This window comes from Vulpes lagopus, chromosome 7, assembly GCF_018345385.1.
Source record: "Vulpes lagopus strain Blue_001 chromosome 7, ASM1834538v1, whole genome shotgun sequence".
Lineage (NCBI taxonomy): Eukaryota > Metazoa > Chordata > Mammalia > Carnivora > Canidae > Vulpes > Vulpes lagopus.
In genome coordinates, this window is record NC_054830.1 from 54,967,583 (window position 1) to 54,988,568 (window position 20,986).

General features: G+C 54.4%; 1 protein-coding gene across 12 annotated transcripts in view; it reads left to right on the forward strand.

Moving 5' to 3' along the window:
* The window catches only part of IQSEC1 (IQ motif and Sec7 domain ArfGEF 1), a 377,994-nt gene that overhangs the window by 326,257 nt on the left and 30,751 nt on the right, over positions 1-20,986 (forward strand). For all 12 annotated transcript variants that reach the window (XM_041761602.1, XM_041761608.1, XM_041761610.1 and 9 more), the window contains 2 exons: positions 7,370-7,664; positions 11,928-13,177. In XM_041761602.1, the coding sequence (XP_041617536.1) occupies positions 7,370-7,664; positions 11,928-13,177 (1,545 nt within the window). The remainder of the gene's footprint in view (positions 1-7,369; positions 7,665-11,927; positions 13,178-20,986) is intronic.

Consider the following 20,986-nt stretch of genomic DNA (forward strand, 5'->3'; position numbering starts at 1 on the left):
TGGTGTCCATATTTCAGAGGCTATTTGGCTTTGGCCCATGCAGATTGCCAGCAATCAGTGTGGATCAAGGCTCTGGACCCCCAGTGTGTCAACTGCATGCTTTTCCTCTAGGCAGCTGGGTAGCCGAGACATCCACTTGGGGTCAAGTCCCAGCCCTGCTTTCCTGCACAGGTGACCTTGGACCGATAACTTCACTGAGCCCCAAGCTCTGAGGGCACAGCTCCCTCCTAGCTCCCAGGGATGGTAGTTGGGCTGTAGGCCACGTTTAAGCACTCAACACAGCACCTGTACCCAACAGATTTACAAAGGAGGGTTACTGCTGCTAACCTACCTGGTGTGTGTGAGTGACTAAGGCGCATAAACACAGTGAGTAAATGTGCAGGCTCAAGCCACAATGCCTGAGTTCTAGCCCTAGAACCTTGGGGTTAAGTAACCTCCTCTCGGAGCCTGTAGGGTGGTTTAGAGGACTCAATGAGTTATGTATGACACTTAGAAGACTGCTGAGCTCTATAGACATTAGCTGGTACCACCATCTGTCTCATTGATGTTAGGGTGAACAGCCAGCCCCCTAACAGAGGGTCCCTGCTTCCCCCATGCCCCCTTGTCTCTTCCTCTTTTTTCTTGAGGTCATTCATGACTTCACAGGCCATAATTAGAGACATCCGTGGCCCGAGTGGCTGAGGCCTCCTGGCCCTAACTCACTCCCCAGCTAGAGTCAGGACGTGGCATCTGGGCCATGGGGCCCAGGGCCCTTTCTGGGACTCTCCTACCCTCCCCAGGGCGTCATCACCAGTGACTATGGCCCATGGCCGGAGGCGGCCGTCCTCACAGAGAGAGGCCCTGTAGCAGACAGGCGGGTGACCCTGGCTTGCACACTGGGCCTGTCTGCCCCCAACCTCTAGCTGCCTGGACTTGTGGGTTGGGCCCTGTCAGTCAAGGAATAACCGGAGACAGCAATTAGAAAGTGCGTTTTATGAGCCAAGCAGTCTTTTAAGGACTTCATCTGTGTCCTTAAAATCTGGGGAGCTGCTGCCCTTCCGCTATAAGAGTTGTGTGAACTCTCATAGCGGTCGCATGAAGGCGGGACTCTGCCTCCATTTTACAGGAAGGGAAACTGAGGCATAGAAGTGTTCCTGCCCCTGGTCACACAGCTGGTGAGTAGCAGAACCCAGGCTGCAGCAAGGAGCCCATCCAGCCCTTCAACTTGGCAGAAAGGCACAGGGGTGTTGCCGGGGAAGAGGGGAACTTTTCAAAATGTGTTCTCTCCCTTCTTAAGTGCTTCTCATTGTCCTCGGGCAGTCAGGCACTCTGGGGGCTGTTCTGCAGTGATCCAGCCATTTCCCCACATAAAAATCACACCCACCAGCCTCCCCTAGAGGAAGGCATGTTGGGAAAACCAGAGAAGGGGAGGAGGAGAAGGCTGGAGTCACTTTCCAGAGACTCAGGGCTCTGTGTCCCTGGGCCAGCAGGGGAGGGCAGGGGACACATCCACGTGTAGTTCCAGCTATCACCTGGAGAGCCGCGCTGGGCCAGGCCCACCTTTGGAGCCCCGTTGGGCACATGGGGTGCTTCTTCTCTGGAAGGAGCCAGTCTCGGGTCCTTGTGTATGCTGGAGGCCAGGGCTTTCAGCGAGCAAGCCCTCATGGAGCAGGACTCCAGGTGGGCTGGGGAGACCCCACACTCTTTCTCTAGATAATTACACTGTGGCAGCATGGGAATGGGGGCTGCACGGCACTGGGGCTGGCCATGTGCAGGAAGCAGGATTTGAGCTGGGACCAGGGTGTGGTCCCCCAGAGGTGGAGAAATACAAGTGAAGGGCAGTGGGGAGGCCCAGGGTGGGGGTACAGATCCAGACAGTCCATAGCAGCTTCTAGCCAGTGTAGGAGTCCTTTTGCTGTATTTCAGACAGGTGTCTGACTTGCTACAGCTTGCACACCTCCAGTGACAGAGACCTCAGCACCTCTTTAGCAGCCCTCACCACGTGAGAGCACGCTTTCTCTCGTTGGGTGACCTTGGTCATAGTTCTGTCCAGGGAGATCTGCTCTAATCTCCTGTTTTCAGCCTGCCAGAGGCTTGATGATAGGCATCATCTCTCCCTTCTGGCTGCTTTTCTCCTAGCCAACCAGTCCAAGCTTTTGGTGAGAGGTGGTTTCCAGACCTGGACGTTTATTTCTGGCATACTGTAATTTGGGGTTGGCAAGTAGAGTTCATGTCAGGCGCCTGCTGGGGTCAGTAACGTGGAGCACTGTGTTGGAAGATCTTCAGGAGGGAGTCTGTGATCAATTAGCAATGTCTTCCATAGGCAGACGAAAGTGGGGCAATCCAAGTGGCCCAGGTTTGTGATCTGCACTCTGAGGCTCTAGACTGTCGGGGCAGCACCCAGACGTGGTCCTCTGATCTGACACCTGTAGCAGACCGCAGGGCTGTGTTCACTTCTGGCTTTGTATTAATTCATGTCAGTGACTGGCTTCCCAGCTGCATCACAGCATCAGCTCATGTTAAACTTATGGTCAGCCAAAAAAATCTTGTCTTTTTTGAAAGAACAGTCATCAAACTGATCTTCCCCCAAGCTTGACATTGTTTCCATTATATGGCTATATAAGTAATTTAAGTCAATCCTTGTTGACGGGCATTTAGATTATTTCCAAATGTTTATAATTAGAAACAATACTGCAGTGAAATTCCTTGTATTTACCTCTCTGCAGATTGGCTCATTTCCTTAGCGTGAATATCCAGAAGAGGGATTACTAGACCAGGAGCATCTTCTGAGAGTGCTGGGCAGTAGCCACCTAACTGTCGTAGAATGTTCCAGAGACTCTAAACTGTCAGAGCCTGTCAGGCACTTGGAACAGGTGTCTGCCCCACTCCCTGATTTGCATATGGCCCAGGGGGCTGCGAGAGATCACGAATGCCATTGTCTAGTGTAGGACCCACCACAGAGTCTTCGGGCCTGGCTGATGGACACAGGTTGTGGAGGAAGCTTCCCCAAGGGAGCTGACCCAGGTGATGAGACATTGAGCTCCGGTTGGGAAATCACTGTGGTGAAGACGCAGCATTAAGGTGGGCTGCTGGTTGCGGGAAGCTCGGGTGGCAGCATGGGGGATGGGAAAGACCTGGGCTGGGCCTGCTGGTTCCCTGACCCCCAAATCCCTGCTGGGTCAGGCATTGGACATCATATAAAGCAGAGGCCTATGGGGTGTGTGATCTACTGTGAGGAGGGGGAGGGGTAAGAGGACTGTCCCGTTCATACTCTGCCAGGAAGGAACTAGGCACAGAGCTGAGTACTAACTGGGACGGAGGGGCCTTGGGTTTCTGGCTGTTGCTGCAAGTGTAGCATCGTTATGGGCTCTCCTGGAGCACCTTCCAAACCAAGTGGATTTGATAACCAAGGAACTAGGCGCAGAGCTGAGTACTAACTGGGACGGAGGGGCCTTGGGTTTCTGGCTGTTGCTGCAAGTGTAGCATCGTTATGGGCTCTCCTGGAGCACCTTCCAAACCAAGTGGATTTGATAAGTGTTTCTGGCTAGTACTCTGAAAAAGTTGAACCAACTTAGACTATCACTCCCCATACTTATTTTCACTTGAAAAAAATGATCTTTCTGTTAACCAGTTTAGCTCAAATGAAGAAAAGATTTTCTTTTCATGTCTCATAGTATGTAGTTTCTGATTATTCTCTGGCTCAAGGTGGGTTCCTAAGCTCCATACAAGCATTCATGCTGTGCTTTCTTTTGTCCACTCGTGTATTACAGGGCAGTGTTCATTGTGGGGCAGTAGGATGGCCTGGCCACTTCTCTGATCAGGGTGGTCTGAGGTTGGTTATGATTTGGTGGGGCACAAGGGCAGCCTCATTGTACACATCAAGGGGATACCGTTCACGTAGATTCAGTAGGACTTGGTGACAGATTACATGGGGCAGGGGTGCGAGTTGGCTGCAGGGGAGGTACTGAAGTAGTGACACCCAGGATCTTGGCTTTGGTCACTGCGTGATGATGGAGAAAGATCATGAGTTTGGTTTGGGGTACCTAGGAGGTCTGACAAGGATGATGTAAAAAAACAAAACAAACCAAAACAAAACTGTTCCAGGACCCAGCACACAGCAGGAATGGGTGGGGGGGGATGCCTTTACTTATTTGGCAAATATTTACTTAGCACTGTTAGCTGGGCACAGGTGGTGGCCCTTGGGGAACATCAGTAAGAGAAGTTACCTCCAACCTGGTAAAGCTTATCTACTGATATGGGAGATAGACAACAAAGCAAAAAACACACTATATACGTTATGTGTTTTGAAGTGGTGATCATCATCCAAGATTTAAAAAAAAAAAAAACAAAGAAAGAGACAGGAATCCTGGTGGGGAGGGAGCTGTGATTTTAAATCTGGTGATAGCAGAGATCTGGGGAAGAGTGTTCCAGACAGAAAGAACAGCCAGTGCAAAGGCCCTGAGGCAGGAGCATGGCTGATTCCTTTGAGCAGAGAGAAAGGAAGCCGGTGAGTCAGGAAGTCAGAATGAGCCAAGGGGGTAAGGAGCCAAGATGAGAGCAGCTGAGATCAGGCATTCAAGGACATTGCAAGGACAGCTCCTTCTAAGCATGAAGGGACCAGGGATGGCACTTGATCTTATGTTTTATCTGAGTCACCGCAGCAGCCGTGGGGAAGAGTAGGGGGACCACTGCTATTGTGAGGCTGTTGTGATAATCCAGGGAGCAATGATGGTGACCTGGACCATCTGCTGAGAAGCGGGCAGAGCCTAGGTGTGTGTGGAAGGTAGGGCTGATGGGGGAGAGGAGGTGGGACTTGGTGACAGTCCCACCTGGTGGGACTTGGTGGAGTTGGAATTATGGTGAGTACAAAGGCTGCAGGTGACTGTCAGACCCCTTCCCTTAGCTATAAGGTAAGCCTTGGCCCTCACTTCCTAGCATGTTCTAGAACCTGCTGGCTTAAGACATTTGGGAGTCAGGTAATGCCCAGGGCAAGAATCCTGGACTGGCACAGCCCCAGAAAGTGCTTGCCTCCTACCAGCCACCTACATCCCTGTCATGTCACAACCCACACTGACATACTGCCTGTGAGTGACCCCAACCTTCGGGGCAGCCGGGCGCTTCCCCACTACCAAGCAACATACTGCCCTTGAGTCCAGTAGTTTGTCACTTCTTCTCTTTCCTCAGTCCCTTCTGTCCCAAACCACAGCTCCCAGAGAATGATGATAGCCTCTCCAGTTCACAGAATGACCCCTGCCCCATCTCCACCGCTGTCAGAAAGAAAGTTCCTTTGCCTGATCATGGTAACTTTGAGGCCCAGGGAGCGAGGCCTAGGTGTAAAGGGCTGAATCTTCCAGACATGAGAGGTGGACACTGCTTCTTTACCCTGGGGCATGTCAGGGCAGCATGGTGACCTGCCCACCACTCCCTGACAAAGCCACCACAAGGCATGGAAGGGCTCTCTGCTCCATGCCATGCAGGCATGGAGACTGCCCCTTGGGCTCCGTGTGTGTCTGTAAACCGGGCTTACGAGACTATTTAAAAACCTTCTGAGCAGAGCCCCAGCTGCTTGTCTTCAAGGATGAGATTTTGTTTCCTGTCAGCCTCTTGCTTAGAAAAACAGACTCTGCCCCTGACTAAAGCATTTCCAGTATGGGGGATGTGTGTGTGGAAATACCTCCTTGTGAGATGTTCACAGACCACACAGAAAAGGTGAGGCAGGGAGGCATGTGGAGCCAGAGCAAAGGCAAAGGCCTTGGGTCCCCTGTCCATAGATGGGGCTCGCTCCTCCCTAAGTTTGGGATCAACCACCTACAGGTCTGACAGGGGGATTCCCTCTCTCTTCCGTACAACCACTGATTAAGCCACCAAGTGTTTATTGTGAAATGCTGTTCAAAGGTTTATCAAAAGAATGGGAAAATGTTAAGTTCTGCTGGTGTTCCCCTCCCACCACCCCTGTCACATAGACCCAGGGCCCAAAGGATAACTGCTCCTGGGTAACCGTGATGTCAGAAGAGTCTTGAAGGGTGGTATTCCTCTGATACCTTAAAAGCATCTAGTCCATCCCATGTGGATAATGGACAGGGAGACAGGCCTTTAAGTGGGTGACCCACCCTGATTCACAACCAAATCAAGGCAAAGCACCCAGAGTTCTTCCCCAAGGAAAGACCTTTGTCATACTTTAGCGTCTGGAGAGCAGGATGGGATGGCCTTTGTCACAGGACACCCACTGCATGTCCTTGGAGGCCAGATCCAGTTGGTGGTGCGGAAGTCCTGTACTATTCTTGAACTACAAGTTGGAAAGCAAGTGCAGGGATTTGCAGCCTATCCCTGGCTCGGGGCAGAATTGGAACTAAAGGGCAGGCTACTTCCCTCTGCCCCCACTGTGAGTCTGTCTCCCCCAGGAGTCAGTGAACAGTCACATTTTATACTCAACAGAGCAGCCCTGCCAGGCCTCAGGACGTGACAGTGGAAGCCAAGCTGAGCAGGGGGTAGACCAGTTGGCCCCACAGCTGTCTATGCAGGGTATTCCCACTGGCCTGAAGACAGGACCATTGAGGAAGGACCGCAGCCTGGGAAGGGATGCTGTGTTCCCTTCTCTCTGCTGGGGCCCTTCCAGAGAGACCCCTGCCCTGGCCCCAGAAATCAGAGAGTCTGTGAAGTTGAGTGATATCCTGCAGGGGCAGGGAAATGGCAAGGCTTGACCAGAGAGGCTACTAGAAGCCATGTGATAAACTACCTTGCCTCACTGCCCTGTACTAAAAAGCAGTCTGCAGCAGGAACCAGTGTTTGTTCTCTGAGTTCCCGAGTTGGGATGAGTAAGCCAGCCAATCCCTCTCTGTCCCCCAGTCTGGCTGTTGGGACGTTGAGAGGGACGTATCTGCATCTTGGGAACAAGGGGCAGCAAGGTAGAGGGGTGTGGGTGCACCCACCATCCCCCGCCCCCGGCCTGGAGTCCCACCAAGTTGGGCTTTGATCTCAGCTCACCTGCTCCCTACCTGTGGGACCACAGGTCCGTGTACTTCTATAGGCCTTAGCTTCCCCACCTGGAAAAGGGGAATTAGTTCTTTCTCTGCAGACTGGCTTTAAGTTTTAGAAAAAATGTATGTATAACCCTGTTCATTCCCAAGCCTGCCATAACAAGGACCATAGTCCGGGTGGCCTCAGTAACAGACAGTTGTCTTCTCACTGTTCTGGAGGCTCGAAATCTGGTATCAGACCTTCTCACATAGGAGACGGACAGTAGGCAAAATCAACCAGCAAAGTGTGTCAAATGCCAGGGGGCAGTGGTGGGGACACTGTGGGGCTGCCTCTTGTCCCTGGCTCCCTGTCGGACTCTGGGGTCTGGGCTCGCACTCAAAGGAGACCTCTGTCGTCTCTCTGTCCCCTGCAGCGTGGAGGGCGAGGCCCCCAGCAGCGAGACTGGCACGTCGCTGGACAGTCCATCGGCCTACCACCAGGGCCCCCTGGCACCAGCCTCCAGCCTGAGCCCCGACCGCTACGACCACACATCGGTGGGCGCCTATGGGCTGTACTCGGGGCCACCAGGGCAGCAGCAGCGCACGCGGAGACCCAAACTGCAGCACTCGACCTCCATCCTGCGCAAGCAGGCCGAGGAGGAGGCCATCAAGCGCTCGCGGTCCCTCTCTGAGAGCTATGAGCTCTCCTCCGACCTGCAGGACAAGCAGGTAGGCAGGGCCCACCACATGGGGATGGGGACAGGAACAGGTTCCCCAGCCGCTCTGGCTGGAGACCAGTGCCCAGCCCTTTGCTGGGGTTGCCATCAGTCCTTGTGGCCATGCATAAGGGCTAGGTAGCCAAAAAATGAAGTGTCTGAGGTCCCAGGAGAGGCCTGAGCCTTTAGGTAGTCCTCAGGAGGAGTCCCCAGAGAGAAGGGCAGATCAGTTTACAACATAAATAGCACATGCTCCGAAAAGAACACCAAGCCCATCCACAGCCAGCGGGGCGAGGTTGCTTATTATATCCCCTTTGGTTTACAGTTCTGTGTTCTCGTGGGAAACAGCCTCACTGAAAGCTCGCTTCCTCCCACAGGGGCCTTGGCCCAGACCCACCATGGGGTTGGCACCTGTGTGCAGAGCAAGGAGGGTGCACGGCCTGCCCGCTTGGTCGGGCTCCAGGGAGGACTATAGATAGCCTCTTGGGGTTGAGAGGAGAGGCCTGTCCCAGCTGCATGGTGAGAAGAAGGCGGAGGGAATGGGTGATCACTGGGTGGGGGGTAGAGAGCTCTCACTTCACAAGTGCAGGCACAGAGTAGGCACTTTAATAATTCTAGTGTGAAACTGGTGGCGAGGTTCAGGCTTCAGGAGAACCTTGGGCCGTGGCCAGCAGCTGTGCGCATATGTAGGGCCAGGTTTATCTGTCCAGCTTCCCCCAGCTCCTGGGCCCTGGCTGAGCTTTGGGCCATCTCCTCATGAGTCCTGGGTGGTCACATCCACCCCTCGCCTTGCTGCCCTCTGTTTGCTCCCTAGTCTTCCTTTTTGTCTTTTGTGGAGCAGCAGAGGTCTGAGCCTGGAGTGGCACCTGACTTCTAGGAGCAGTGCTGTACTGCCCAGGGCGGATCTCCCCACCCCCCTGCCTCGCCCCGACAGGGTTCCCTACCACACCCTCCTCTCCCTGCTACCCATCTCAGCCCTGATTCTCTCCATCCTTCCGCAGGTGGCCCCTTGTCAGGCTGTGGGAGCAGATACCCACCCCCTGCCCCCTGCGGCACCGGCCCCGTTGCCAGGCCCATAGCAGGGGAGGACTACCTCTGTGCCATTGATGACTAACACCCAGATCCAAAGTGGATCAGAAGCAGTTGATAGTAAAAGATCTCCAGCAGAACCACTGAAACAGAAGTGAGGAAGTTTAAGCCTTAGCAGAGGCCTGTGGAGATAATCATCTGCTTCATGTGGCCTTACCGTGGCCACAGCTGTTCGTTTTCAGCTGGCGCATATTAACCAATTGCCCACTGTGTGCCAGACACAGTGCTGGGTTCTGGGGAGTCAGCAGGGGACAGGGTGAGGCCACAGCTCTTGAGCTGACACTTTGGCCCAGGAGGTGGACCTACCAACAAGTTAGCAATAAAGACCATTTAATTCCTGAGTGTGATACAAACTCCGGAGATGATAAAATAGGGGCAAGAAGTGGTGAGACTGCAGGAAGTGACAGCACTGGATAAGGACGCTGGGGAAGGTCTCCTTGAGGTGCCATTAGAACTGAGTGTTTAGGGAAGGGGCCTTCCAGGAGGCAGTAGCGCCAGGTGCAAGAGTAGGACTAGGACAGAGTACATGGGAACTGCCAGATGAAAATGAGGTGCGCAGTTCCACAAGGTGGTAATGCCAAGTCCCTTTGAGTGAGGGGTGCCCTTCTGCACCTTCTGGCAGCTTCCTATCAATGGGCCCAGGAGTCCTGAGTCATCGGAAGGTGGCAGTGTGCTCTGTGCAAGGGTGTTCCTCTCTGTTCCCTATCCCTCCCCCGTTGTTGAGAAGTCTCCTTTTAAGAGAGAGTGAGGGCTCAGGGTCAGCCCCACATCACCTCATTTCCCAGACCCTCTGTCTTCTGAGACGTGGGGATCCTAGAGCCCCTCTGCAGACCGGATGTCTTGTGAGTACTGGGTGGGGGTGATGTGCAGCAGGTGAGCACATGCTCACCTGGATTGGATTCCCTCCCCTGCACCCGAGTAAACTTTCAGATGGTGTTTTGGGTCAGTTGTGGCCCAGAAGGAAGAATGACCATGGTGAGTCTGCGGGGATGCCTCAGGGCAGGCCTGGGGCAGCTTGTGTCCTCCAGGGAAGCCCAAGAAGGAGGGACTGAGAAGGGCTTTGATGACAACACAGAGCCCATTCCTGCCTTTCCAGAGTCCCCCCTCTCCCCTCCTCACCCCTCCCCCAGATCTGGGGAGCCAGACTCAGGCAAACAGAGGGTTGCTTTTTGGTTTTCTAGGTCCAAAGTCAGCAGAAGAGAAAGAGGCCTGAAGTGAGCCCTGGGCCTAAGCCAGTGGCCCTGGTGCCACGACCCCACCACTAAAGGTGACATGAGGGGGCCAGGCTACTGGCAGAGAAGGGCAGAGAAGAGATGGCCTCCCAGAGCTCAGCCTTGGGCCCTTTATCAGCCCTGTTGGCTTCCAGAGCTCCACTCAAAACCCCAAAAAAACAAAGTCTGCTTACAGATGTGGAAGTGAGGTCATCTCTTTGGATGGTGTTCAGTAACTTCAGGGCAAGAGAAAAAACAGACCCACCCTGGCTGACTCTGGGCCCAGAAAGTGGTTTTGATCCACCCCACCCCCTCACACACACTAGCCTCTCTTCCCATGAGGGGAGCCACTCTGGCCAGCCTGCTGCTCCCTCTCCTGCAGGCCCCAGAGAGTTGGCACGTTGAGCGCCTGGGGGGACCTGGCATCCCTGAGATGAGTGGCCTCCCAGAGCCGGGAAGCGAGGGGACCAGAATCTGTACTGGGATGTGTGGGGCTCCAAGCTGTGTACCCGTCACCCCGTGGCACCCCTGAGCGACTCTCTCACCCTTGACTCGGGCTGGAGCTTGGATTTCCTCAGTGTCCTTTTGGTTTTATTTCAGTTTAGTTATATGTGTCTGTTCTGGACAAACTCTTTGCTCCTTGAGGGCATGGACCTTATCCCTCTCTGCTACCAGCTGTTGGGTGCTCCCTGGCTCAGACTATGTAGGTAAGATCTAGACAAGCAGGGTGTGATGCTCTGCCTCCCTGGCACAAGTGTGCCTTACTCCTGAGGACCTTAGACTTCTCTTGACCCCACACTAGGTGCCCCCTCTGCCCAATATCCCAGAGCCCTAGATCAGTGGAGAAGCCAGCTCCTTATCTTGAATTTTCTTTGATTCCTAGGGAGCAGGCTTCTACCTTATGGGCATGTTTTCACTCAGGAGCGAGGCCTGGGGAGCACCCCTTGGGGTTGTCCTAGGTCACTGAGGGCAGGCATGAGCCTCAGGGTCTCAGGAGGCTTGTGTGTCACACAGGGGAGTCCCAGACCATGCCACCTGCCTGCAGCCCTGCTCCATCTCTCTGCCTCATCAGGACCTGTGGTCCCAGAGTGAGTGCTTGCTCTGGAGTCTGGAGGCCTCCAGCTATATGCTGGGTCTCTTCCTGGGCCTCAGTTTCCTTATCCGGTGCAGGTAGCTGGGGACCCCATAAACTAAACACCTTCCAGGAATGCAGCTGAGGGTCTTTTAGCCCCAGCTGGCCCTGTGCTCGGCATGTGCTAATAAGCTTTTGCATCTGTCTCATCAGAGGCTCACCATGGTCCGACAAGGTAGGTCTGATGAGGAAACAGGACGTGTACGGCTCCAAGGCTTGCTTAGAGTAGCATAGCTAATGAGGGGTAGGCCCTGGATGAGAGTCCAGGCATCTGGCCTTGAAGCTGCCCCCCCCCAGTAAGGTGATTCTCTCAGGCCTCCCCAAAACTCAGCGACATACCACACCCCCACACCCCGCCCAGCTGACAAGAGGCTATGGTCAATGCTGTGAAGACGAAATGAGTCCAGAAGCCTGCAGCAATGCTCAGCACCCAGGATCTCACTGAAATCTTTGGCAGGCCTCTTAACCTGCTCGGGTGTCAGGTACCTCCTCTCTGGAGGGGCTGCCTCCACCTCTTCCAGCATCTCCCATGTTTCATTAAACCACAGGCCACAAGATGCACTAGAGCCAAAGGCTTCTGTGGCCAGAGAAGTTTGGGAGGGGGGTCTGGGAAGTCCTGCAGATAACATTCTTACTTTACCTCAACATGGGGCTTCTCCATCTTATTTGACCCGGGAAACCCCTATTTTGCACAACCTTGCAAGGTTGTCATGGCCAGCTTTGGGATGTGCTGAGGCCTTCCCAAACAGGGCCACTGTGGGGCTGGGCAGCGGGCACGCGCGTAGGTGGGCATGGTGCTACACCAGCACATTGGTTGCGCTCACTGTCCTGTCCCTCCCACCAGGTGGAGATGCTAGAACGCAAGTATGGGGGCCGCCTCGTGACCCGCCATGCGGCCCGCACCATCCAGACGGCCTTCCGCCAGTACCAGATGAACAAGAACTTCGAGCGCCTGCGCAGCTCCATGTCAGAGAACCGCATGTCGCGCCGCATCGTGCTGTCCAACATGAGGATGCAGTTCTCCTTCGAGGGGCCAGAGAAGGTGCACAGCTCCTACTTCGAAGGGAAGCAGGTGTCTGTGACCGATGACGGCTCTCAGCTGGGGGCCCTGGTGCCAGCGGAGTGTGGCGACCTGGGCGAGCCACCCACCCTCAAGTCCCCTGCCCCGTCCAGTGACTTCGCGGACGCCATCACGGAGCTGGAGGATGCCTTCTCGCGGCAGGTGAAGTCGCTGGCTGAGTCCATCGATGACGCCCTCAACTGCCGCAGCCTACACACCGAGGAGGCGCCAGCCCCCGACGCGGGGCGGGCCCGGGATGCCGAGCCCAAGCCAGCCCTGCACGGTGTGGACCACAACAAGCTGGACGAGATGACGGCCTCGTACAGCGATGTCACCCTGTACATCGACGAGGAGGAGCTTTCGCCGCCCCTGCCCCTCGCGCAGGCGGGGCACCGGCCACCCAGCACCGAGTCAGAGCTGCGGCTGCGGACCGGGGGCGCTGTGCAGGACTACTGGGCACTGGCTCACAAGGACAACAAGGGGGACACGGACACGAGCTGCCGGAGCACACCGTCGCTAGAGCGGCAGGAGCAGCGGCTGCGGGTGGAGCACCTCCCGCTGCTCACCATCGAGCCGCCCAGCGACAGCTCCGTGGACCTCAGTGACCGCTCGGACCGCGGCTCGCTCAAGAGGCAGGCCGCCTATGAACGCAGCCTGGGCGGGCCGCAGGGCAGCCCCAAGCACGGCCCCCTGGGTGGGCCCCCCAAGGGCCTTCCCCGGGAGGAGCCCGAGCTGCGGCCTCGGCCCCCCCGGCCCCTGGACAGCCACCTGGCCATCAACGGCTCAGCCAATAGGCAGAGCAAGTCCGAATCTGACTACTCAGATGGCGACAATGACAGCATCAACAGCACGTCCAATTCCAACGACACCATCAACTGCAGCTCCGAGTCGTCGTCCCGCGACAGCCTACGGGAGCAGACGCTCAGCAAGCAGACCTACCACAAGGAGACCCGCAACAGCTGGGACTCACCCGCCTTCAGCAACGATGTCATCCGCAAGAGGCACTACCGCATCGGCCTCAACCTCTTCAACAAGTGAGTGCCTGCTGGCCCCACAGGAAAGAGCAGGGCAGGCCTTGCTCTCATGCTCCAGGGCCTTTGCACGCACCAAGGGTTTAAAAGAGTGTGTGTGAGGGTGTGACGCTGCGCCAACAGGGCCCCTAGCAGTAGCTGGCACACCGATGCCATCATAGCAGAGACTGGAGCCTGGTGAGTGGTGTGCCTGGCCCCCTCTCCCCCATTGTGGGGAGAACAGAGGCTTATGAGCTGGGCAGCAGCCAAGTGAAGTATTTCTCTGTGACAAAGCAGGAACAGGAGTTCAGGGCCCTGTCAGCACCTAGACCCGTACCCAGCACACAGTAGCTTCTCAGGAAACATGAATGTGAAGGCTGCCGTGCTGTGTAACGTGCCTGGCCATGAACACCAGGCTCGGGGTTTTGGACTGGATTTGGTGGATGATGAGCGGCATGAAGGCCTTTGGGAAGGAGGTAATGGGGCCCACATGTGAGCAAGATCTCTCAGGGCAGGTGCAGGCTAGGCTCAGAGACACGCATGGAGGAAGCAGGACACAGATAAACCTGGTGCTAACAGAAATCTCAGCAAGGTCCTTCGGGAGGTGTGTGAATTGGGTCTTGTTGAGTGGCCACTACCCACCAGGAGTTCTAGAAAGGTGCTGTGGGGGCAGTCCTGACAGCAGATTTAAGGAGGGAGACTGGTATTTAAAGCAGGCTATTCTTAGCACTGCCAAAAATAGCAAGGAAAGGGGAGGAGAGCTGAGCACTCCCTTGGAAGGGACGCTGGAAGGCTCTGGTTATTAAACCTTATATTTCACATCATTTCCATTGATGGGGCCTCTGGGATTAGGGGTTCATCAGACGTCAGCCTGGCGCTGACTCCTCCAAGGTTGGGGGCATGGCCAGACTGCCTGGTGGTCACTGACACATCCGCTACCCTTCCCTGCTCCCTGCTTCTTCTTCTAGATGGAGGGAGACTTGGGGGCACTTTTGAGCCATCCCTGGTACAAATAGAAGTGCTGTGCTGTCTCGGGGATTCAGAGAGGCCTGTCCCAGAGGTTGGGTATAGGGAACAGGACATTTACCTGGGAGCAGCGAGGGGACTCTGGGTCACGAGGCTCCTCACTTAGCTAAGAATTAAGAGTCTCAAACACCTCGCATCTGCCCAGGTGCTCTCTCCTGAGACTCCCATCAGCCCATGGTTCATGGCAGGATGAACAGCCTCACCACTGCAGGAGCTGTGGCCAGAGCAGCATGCTAGCAGGAAGTGCCATCTCCTGCTGAGCCCATCCTGAGCTCTGTCCTAAAAGTCTGTTGCCTTCACCTGCTCCTGGGCACAGCCAGCTCCCGGGTCATCTGAGACCCAGGGCAATGCTCTCCTGGGGCGGGGGCTGAAATGACCCAGGAACTCCCATAGTGTCCAGGCCTACCTTGTCCCTTTCAGTCTCCAGGGACATCCTGATGTGGGGGTCCCAGCTGTGTCAACGGGGAGGCCAGAAAAAACAGTCCCTGAGCCAACCAGTGTTGGTCCGTGTAGATTCTCTCTAGCTCTGTTTGTAGTTACGTGCGCCGTGCCTGCATACGTTCCCATGGAAGATGAAAGCCTTCCAGTTAGGATAACACTCCCCATTTGGCTCTTGTCATTTTGGAACCTCTCCTCCCGGATCTTTATTCTGAGCATGTGTGCACTTTTAGGAACTGCAGACAGCTATGGTTCCGAGCACGGCCCCAGGGCCAGACTGCCCGGGCTCACACCCTGGCCTTTGGTCTGTGCAGTGGGGCTGAGCCCAATAGTCTCCACCCCACAGGGTGTGAGATGTAAGTAAGCACGTATATGAAGTGCTGGGAGCAGCACCTGGCACCAAATAAGCCCTTCCCAAGTGTTGGCTGCTGGTGCTGGGGCCTGGGGTTATGGAGATCATCTTGCTGGGATGTCACCGCCTGGCTTGCTGTTGGCAGATCTATCTCCCACATCGCTGTGCACGAGTCACTCCCTCCCACCTGCTGCTGTGTAGTGGTCGCTGGTGTGGTATTGATCCATGGTATTGATCTGGCCACTTGTTTCCAAACCTCTTCAGAATTACCGACCACAGATGACAAGGAGTGTGGATCTCTCCTTTACATACACTCCCAAGAGAGTTCATTAGGGAAACTGGCTGAAAGTAGAATCATGAAGGCTTAGGTAGGCACGTTTTTCATGGAAAACTTAGTCTTTAAACGGGGGCTCTACCCATTTCCCCTCCGTGCAGCTGGATCTGAGAGGTCTTTCTCCCACGTGTTTGGCCATACTCGGTGTTATCTCCCCATTCCCCATCAAAGAGTAGAAATAGTTGTCTCTTGGTCATTTTAGTTTGTTTCCCAACTTCTAAAATGGAGCGATGGAGCACCTACATGAGTCTTTTTTTTCTTTTTTTTTTTTCTTTTTTAAGTAATCTCTCCACCCAACATGGGGCTAGAACTTGTAATCTTTAAATCAAGAGTCACAGGCTTTACTGACTGAGCAACCCCAGTGCCCTCAGTTCATTTTCTTATTTTTCTCTTAGGTTATTTGTCATGTTGATTTACTAGTAGTACTTTGTCTTAGATACCGATCCTTTGTAATTGCAAACATTTTCTTTCTCTTTTTAAAAATTTTTTCGTTCCAGATATAATTCACAATACATACCATAAAATTCATCCTCATGAAGTATACAATTCAGCAGTTCTCAGATATACATCTTTTAACTTTGTGCTCTTTCACCTAACAAAAGTTTTTTCTAACTTTTTGTGTTTTCTAAATTGGGATAATTGCCATATAACATGAGTTTCAGATGTATAGTGTAATGATCCCATTTTTATCCATATCGCAAAGTAATCACAATAAGTTGTTACCATCCCTCACCACACATAGTTACAAATATTTTTTTCTCTTGAGATGAGACCTTTTAAGGTCTACTATCTTGGCAACTTTCAAGTATATAATCTGGTACCATTAAGCACAGTCATCATGCCGTTACAGGAAGCTTTTAATTTTAATCAGCTAAATTAATCAGTATTTTATTGTTTAGTTTCTTTGGCTTTTCATGTTTTGTCTTAAGGGGCTCTGCCCATGGGGCCACCTGGGTGGCTCAGTCAGTTAAGCATCCAACTCTTGATCTCAGCTCAGGCCTTGATCTCAGGGTCATGAGTTCAAGCCCTGCATTGGGCTCCATGCTGAGCATGGAGGCTACTTAAAAATAATAATGATAAATAGTAATGGTAATAATTTAAAGGGGCTCTGCCTCAAATCATAATAATAAAAATGAAAAGAAGTTCTGCCCCAATCATATAGATAGTTTTAAAATATTTTCTTTAGTATATTTGCATGCTCTTTAGGACTTTAAGCTGAAATTTGTTTTGGAGAACCATACAAGGTGAGGGATCCAACTTTTATCATTCTGTAGAGATTAGCCAGTTATTTCCAGTTTATTCACCAGCCTGTCCTTTCTTCGTTGACTAGAGGTTCCATCTAATTCCTACATGAATTGGATGTTTTCATTCATTCAGCAGATATTTATTGCTGAATAAAACTGCCATGCACCAGGCAGTGTTTAGGGGCCTGGGACAGGTCAGTGAACAGAACGAAGACCCTTGAGAAGCTCCACGTTAACGGTTAGAGGGCCCATTCCTCCATGAGCATCAGACTTGGGGTTTCATGGGTTTTCTTATTAGGGCAAAACTTCTTTTTTGTTCTTTTAAAAAAACCGTCTCAGCTGTTTTTGATGAGTTTTCTTCACATGAATTTTGTAATAAGCTCATTAGGACCCATGAGCAAACCTGGCGGGCTTTTCTCAGCTGTTGCCTTCAGGTCAGAGAATAAGTTAGGGTCACCTGTGGCATTAGGGCATTGTGGTCCAGCCACAGGTGGTGCCTGAAATTAAAGCTAGCTAAAGTTTAACACTAATCCCGGTCCTCTGGCACGCTAGCCAGAGGTGCAGGTGCTCGCTGGCCACATGCAGCCTCCATGCCAACAGCACAGATCAAGAACAGTCGGGTCGCCATAGAACATGCTCGTGGATAGTGCTGGTCTAGAGTATGGAGGGACAGTCAGCAGCAAGTCTGGCTCCCTGTGGGGTGTGGGGCAGAGCGGTTGTGGCTGGCCCCCAGTGGCAGGAGCCAGTGGACTCTGTGAAACCTGCCCCTGCCCGCCAGGGAGGCTCCAGGGCTGTAAGAGTGTGTTACAGAGCACCAGGCTTCCTCCCTCCCGGCTCAGCCTTCACCACCTCCCTCTCCAGCCCCCTACCCTTGCCCCCCACCAACACCTGCCTCTTGGGCCCACCCAGCCTCGAAGAGAGCGCTCAGTTCCCAGCCCCTCCCAGTAGTAAGCTTTCCCCGACACAGACCTCAGCCCCCCTCAGAAGGATACATGGAGGATCTGAATGATGCACCCAAAGTGGGCAAGGGAGTCCGTGAGTGGGAAGGAAAAACAAAACAAGAGACCTGAGAACGGAGGCAGGTCGGCAGGGAGGGGCATCCCTGGGGCCACCTGCCATTCACAAGCCCTGGAGGCAGCATGGGGGTCCAGGAGCTAGAGGCAGGAGGGTTTCAGCCCCAGTCCTGCCACACATCAGCTGCAGCGACATGGTGACTCCTTGCACTCTCTGAGCCTCGCTGGCTACACCTGGAAGATGGAGACGAGGTTCCTGTCTCCTGGGGCTTGACAAGGATTAGAGGTAGTGGGACCAAGAGCCTTGCCTGGAGCCCACCATCAAGGAGGTGCTTATGGGTGGCAGCTGGGCCTGCTGTGCCCAGAGCAAAGGGGGAAGGGGCTTCCAGGAGCTCAGGCTGTAGGAGGACCCCGCAGGTAGTTTGGTGCAGAGCAGTCAGTGGCTCATGCGCTTAGTGTGTGCTGGGCACTGCCCTATAAGCCTGTCATGCTGTAAATCCTGTCTACCTCCTGGGGGTAGGGACTCTTACCCCCCTGTATGGATGGGTGGGCTGAGGTCCCAAGAGGGTCACCTGTCTGAGGTCACACAGCCAGTGGGTGTGCAGGCTAGAACTAACACCACCCCACCCAGCTTCTGAACACAGCCACCTAAAATCCGGCATGGGACCCGCCACTACACATGCACCCCACCAGCTCACTAGGCTGCAGATGTGAACTGAGAGTTCAGGAGGCAAAGCCACACCAGTCATGGGAGGCCACTCAGCCCTGGAACAGTGGTCCTTGGGCCACCAGAGCAGCAGGAGCTGCGGTCAGTACCCCATAGCCCCGATGGGGTCTCATGTACCTGTGTTCCCACACACATGCTCAGGGATACAGGCCTTGCTGTGTCAGCCTCCTCTCTTTCATGCCGCTCTCACTCTGGCAAGAGCCCAGGTGACTAGAGCCCAGGCAAATTTTGTCCCAAGTGGATGTGGCCAGAGCTCCCTCACCTCTGGAAGAATATTCTAATCCCCAGGGCTGCCCTGTGATGAAATGGGTACCCGAGTGATTACCTCGAATCTGAGGAGCATGTAAGTTAGGGCCTCAGCAACCACTTGGCATGATGGTGTGCTAGGACTCTTCCTTGGGCTAGGAGCTGTTCAAAGGGGAGCATCTGAGGTCCCTTCCAGCCCAGGGAAGCACGCCTCCCCTCCACTCAGTGCCCAGCTGCTGGGGCCTGCCAGGTGCCACCCTGCCTGTTCCTTTCTGTAAGCCCACTGCCCACTGGAGCTGCTGCAGGAGGAAGGCGGAGAGCGCTGGTGTGAGCCCTGGTGTGAGCCTGGAGTGCTCTGAGATTTCACCTTCCTGCATTCCTGGGCGGTCAGCTGCTTTCTACCTGAGTGGGAAGTAGGCTCAGAGGCTGCAGAGCTGGGCCAGCCTCTCTCAGTGAGCAGTAGAGCTGGGCTGGTGGTGGTGGTGGTGGTCTCCAGATCTGCGAGCCCCAACTCCGTGCTCCTCACGTGTGGCATATTTCTTGTGATTAATGAAAATGCCAACGACAACAGCCAGCCCATATAAACATATCAGGTCTCAGGCACTGTACGGAATGCTTCATGTATGTCACCTCACTGAATCCTCACAGTGACCCTGTGACACTTGACTCTAGGGGACCAGGGCTCGGAGAGGTCAGGTGCTAGTTCGAGGCCACAGAGCCAGACATGCTGGCTCCAGGGTTCCGGGAGCTGTTCACTGTTGCTGGGAGCGCTGACACTTTAAAGATCGGCTCTCTTAGGAGCACTTTGAGTTACTAAGAAGGAGGCTGGGTTCGCATTCCCCTGGACATGAGCTACCCAGCCAGCCTGTGCCCTCACTGCCCTCAGCCCTGGGGGTCCCTAGCCATGTCTTGGGCCTGGGGTGGCTGGTGCTGAGTCTCTCAGGGAAGAAGACAGTGCCAAGGCAGGCCCCGCAGGGCATACAGCCATGATGGAGGGTGATTCCTCCACCTTCTCTCTGTAGTAAGGGTTAAGCCCTGTTCAGCTTGGGCTCCCGGCATCAGGAAGAGCTTTGTAAAAATCAGAGCTACATGAAATACAGTCTGTAGAGGTGGTGAGTTCGCTGGCCCTGGAAATATGTGAGCAGATGGAAGGTGACCACTTATTTGTAGGATGCTGGGAGCACTTGAGCCTGGATTGCCGAATTAAAGGGGGCTTCCAGGCATGCAGGGTTGTCCAAGTACCGAAGGTGGTGAGTCCCTCCCCCTGTGGTCAGCTGAGACCAGTTACGGGGACGGCTCAGCCTCCTGACCACAGAGGCTCCTCGGGCACCGGAGGTAAGCAGACCCTGTGTCAGTCTCTGTTAACCAGGGCCTTCTCCGTTGCAAGTGACAGGAACCCGGTCAGACTGGTTTAAGCAGAGGCCTTATTGGTCTTGGACCTGAAAAGTCACTGGGTGCCTCCAGGCCCTTCTGTGTGGAGTCCTGGCCTGCCGGTGCCGCACCAGAGCAGGAGGTCTGCCAGCTGTCCCAAGCTCATGGTCCAGCCTCACGGCAGCCCCAGCAGGAACAGAGTCTCCCCTCTCATCCGCCCCCAGTGCTTGCTCCACAGTGCTCATTGTGGTCAGCAGGATTCGGGGCTCCAACTGGCCAGGCTGGGAGTAAGGTCAGCCCATGGGGTCAGAGGGACAGAACGGGTGGCATAGGAAATCCGGAGGCCAGCTAGATGCGGGGTAGGGAGGTGTGGACTGCCGCCCACTTGCATGTCTCTTCGGCGGCTCAGGCAGCTAGAAAGGACAGGAGAAGCCCATGGCTGGCCCTGTAGACCCCTGCTAGGAAAAGCATTCAAGTTTGGGTGATCTGTAAGCATGGTGCCTGCCTTGTAACCGCCACTCTGCAAGCTCGGTGTCAATACTGACTGCTCACAGCCCGGAGACAGGAGACACATGTGAGACATGCCACTGGTGTGGTGTGCGTGTGCTCGCCTGTCACGGCCAAGTCTGATTCAGCAGCTGACGTGGAAGAAAGCCGGGCCCACCTTGCGATGGACAGCAGAGCCAAGCCGTGGATTCTTCTGCTCCAGCCTGTCCTGCTGACACCTCTTGAGGACCCTTGAAGGGGGTGAGGGGCACAGAATACAGGAGCAGGTCAGGTGTGGGTGCCACAGGTGTCCCCCTCGGCACCTGCTGACACTGGGCCCTTAGAGAAGTAAGCTGGTCAGGCTGGATGTTTGGCCGTGGTGATGGTGAGGGCAGAGTGAAACTCTGGGGGGCTTCTTGGAGCAGAAGAGTGGGTTGGAACTACCAGCGTGCTTTCTCTCGCCTGGCAACCCGGAGCCAAGGTATCTGACCATTCTGTGCCCTCTTTCAGTCATGAGTCAGATACGGCTTTTGTGTTGATCATTCTCTCTAGCAGGGTCCCTCTTCCTGGCTCCTGGTTCAATTCCACTTCCCCAG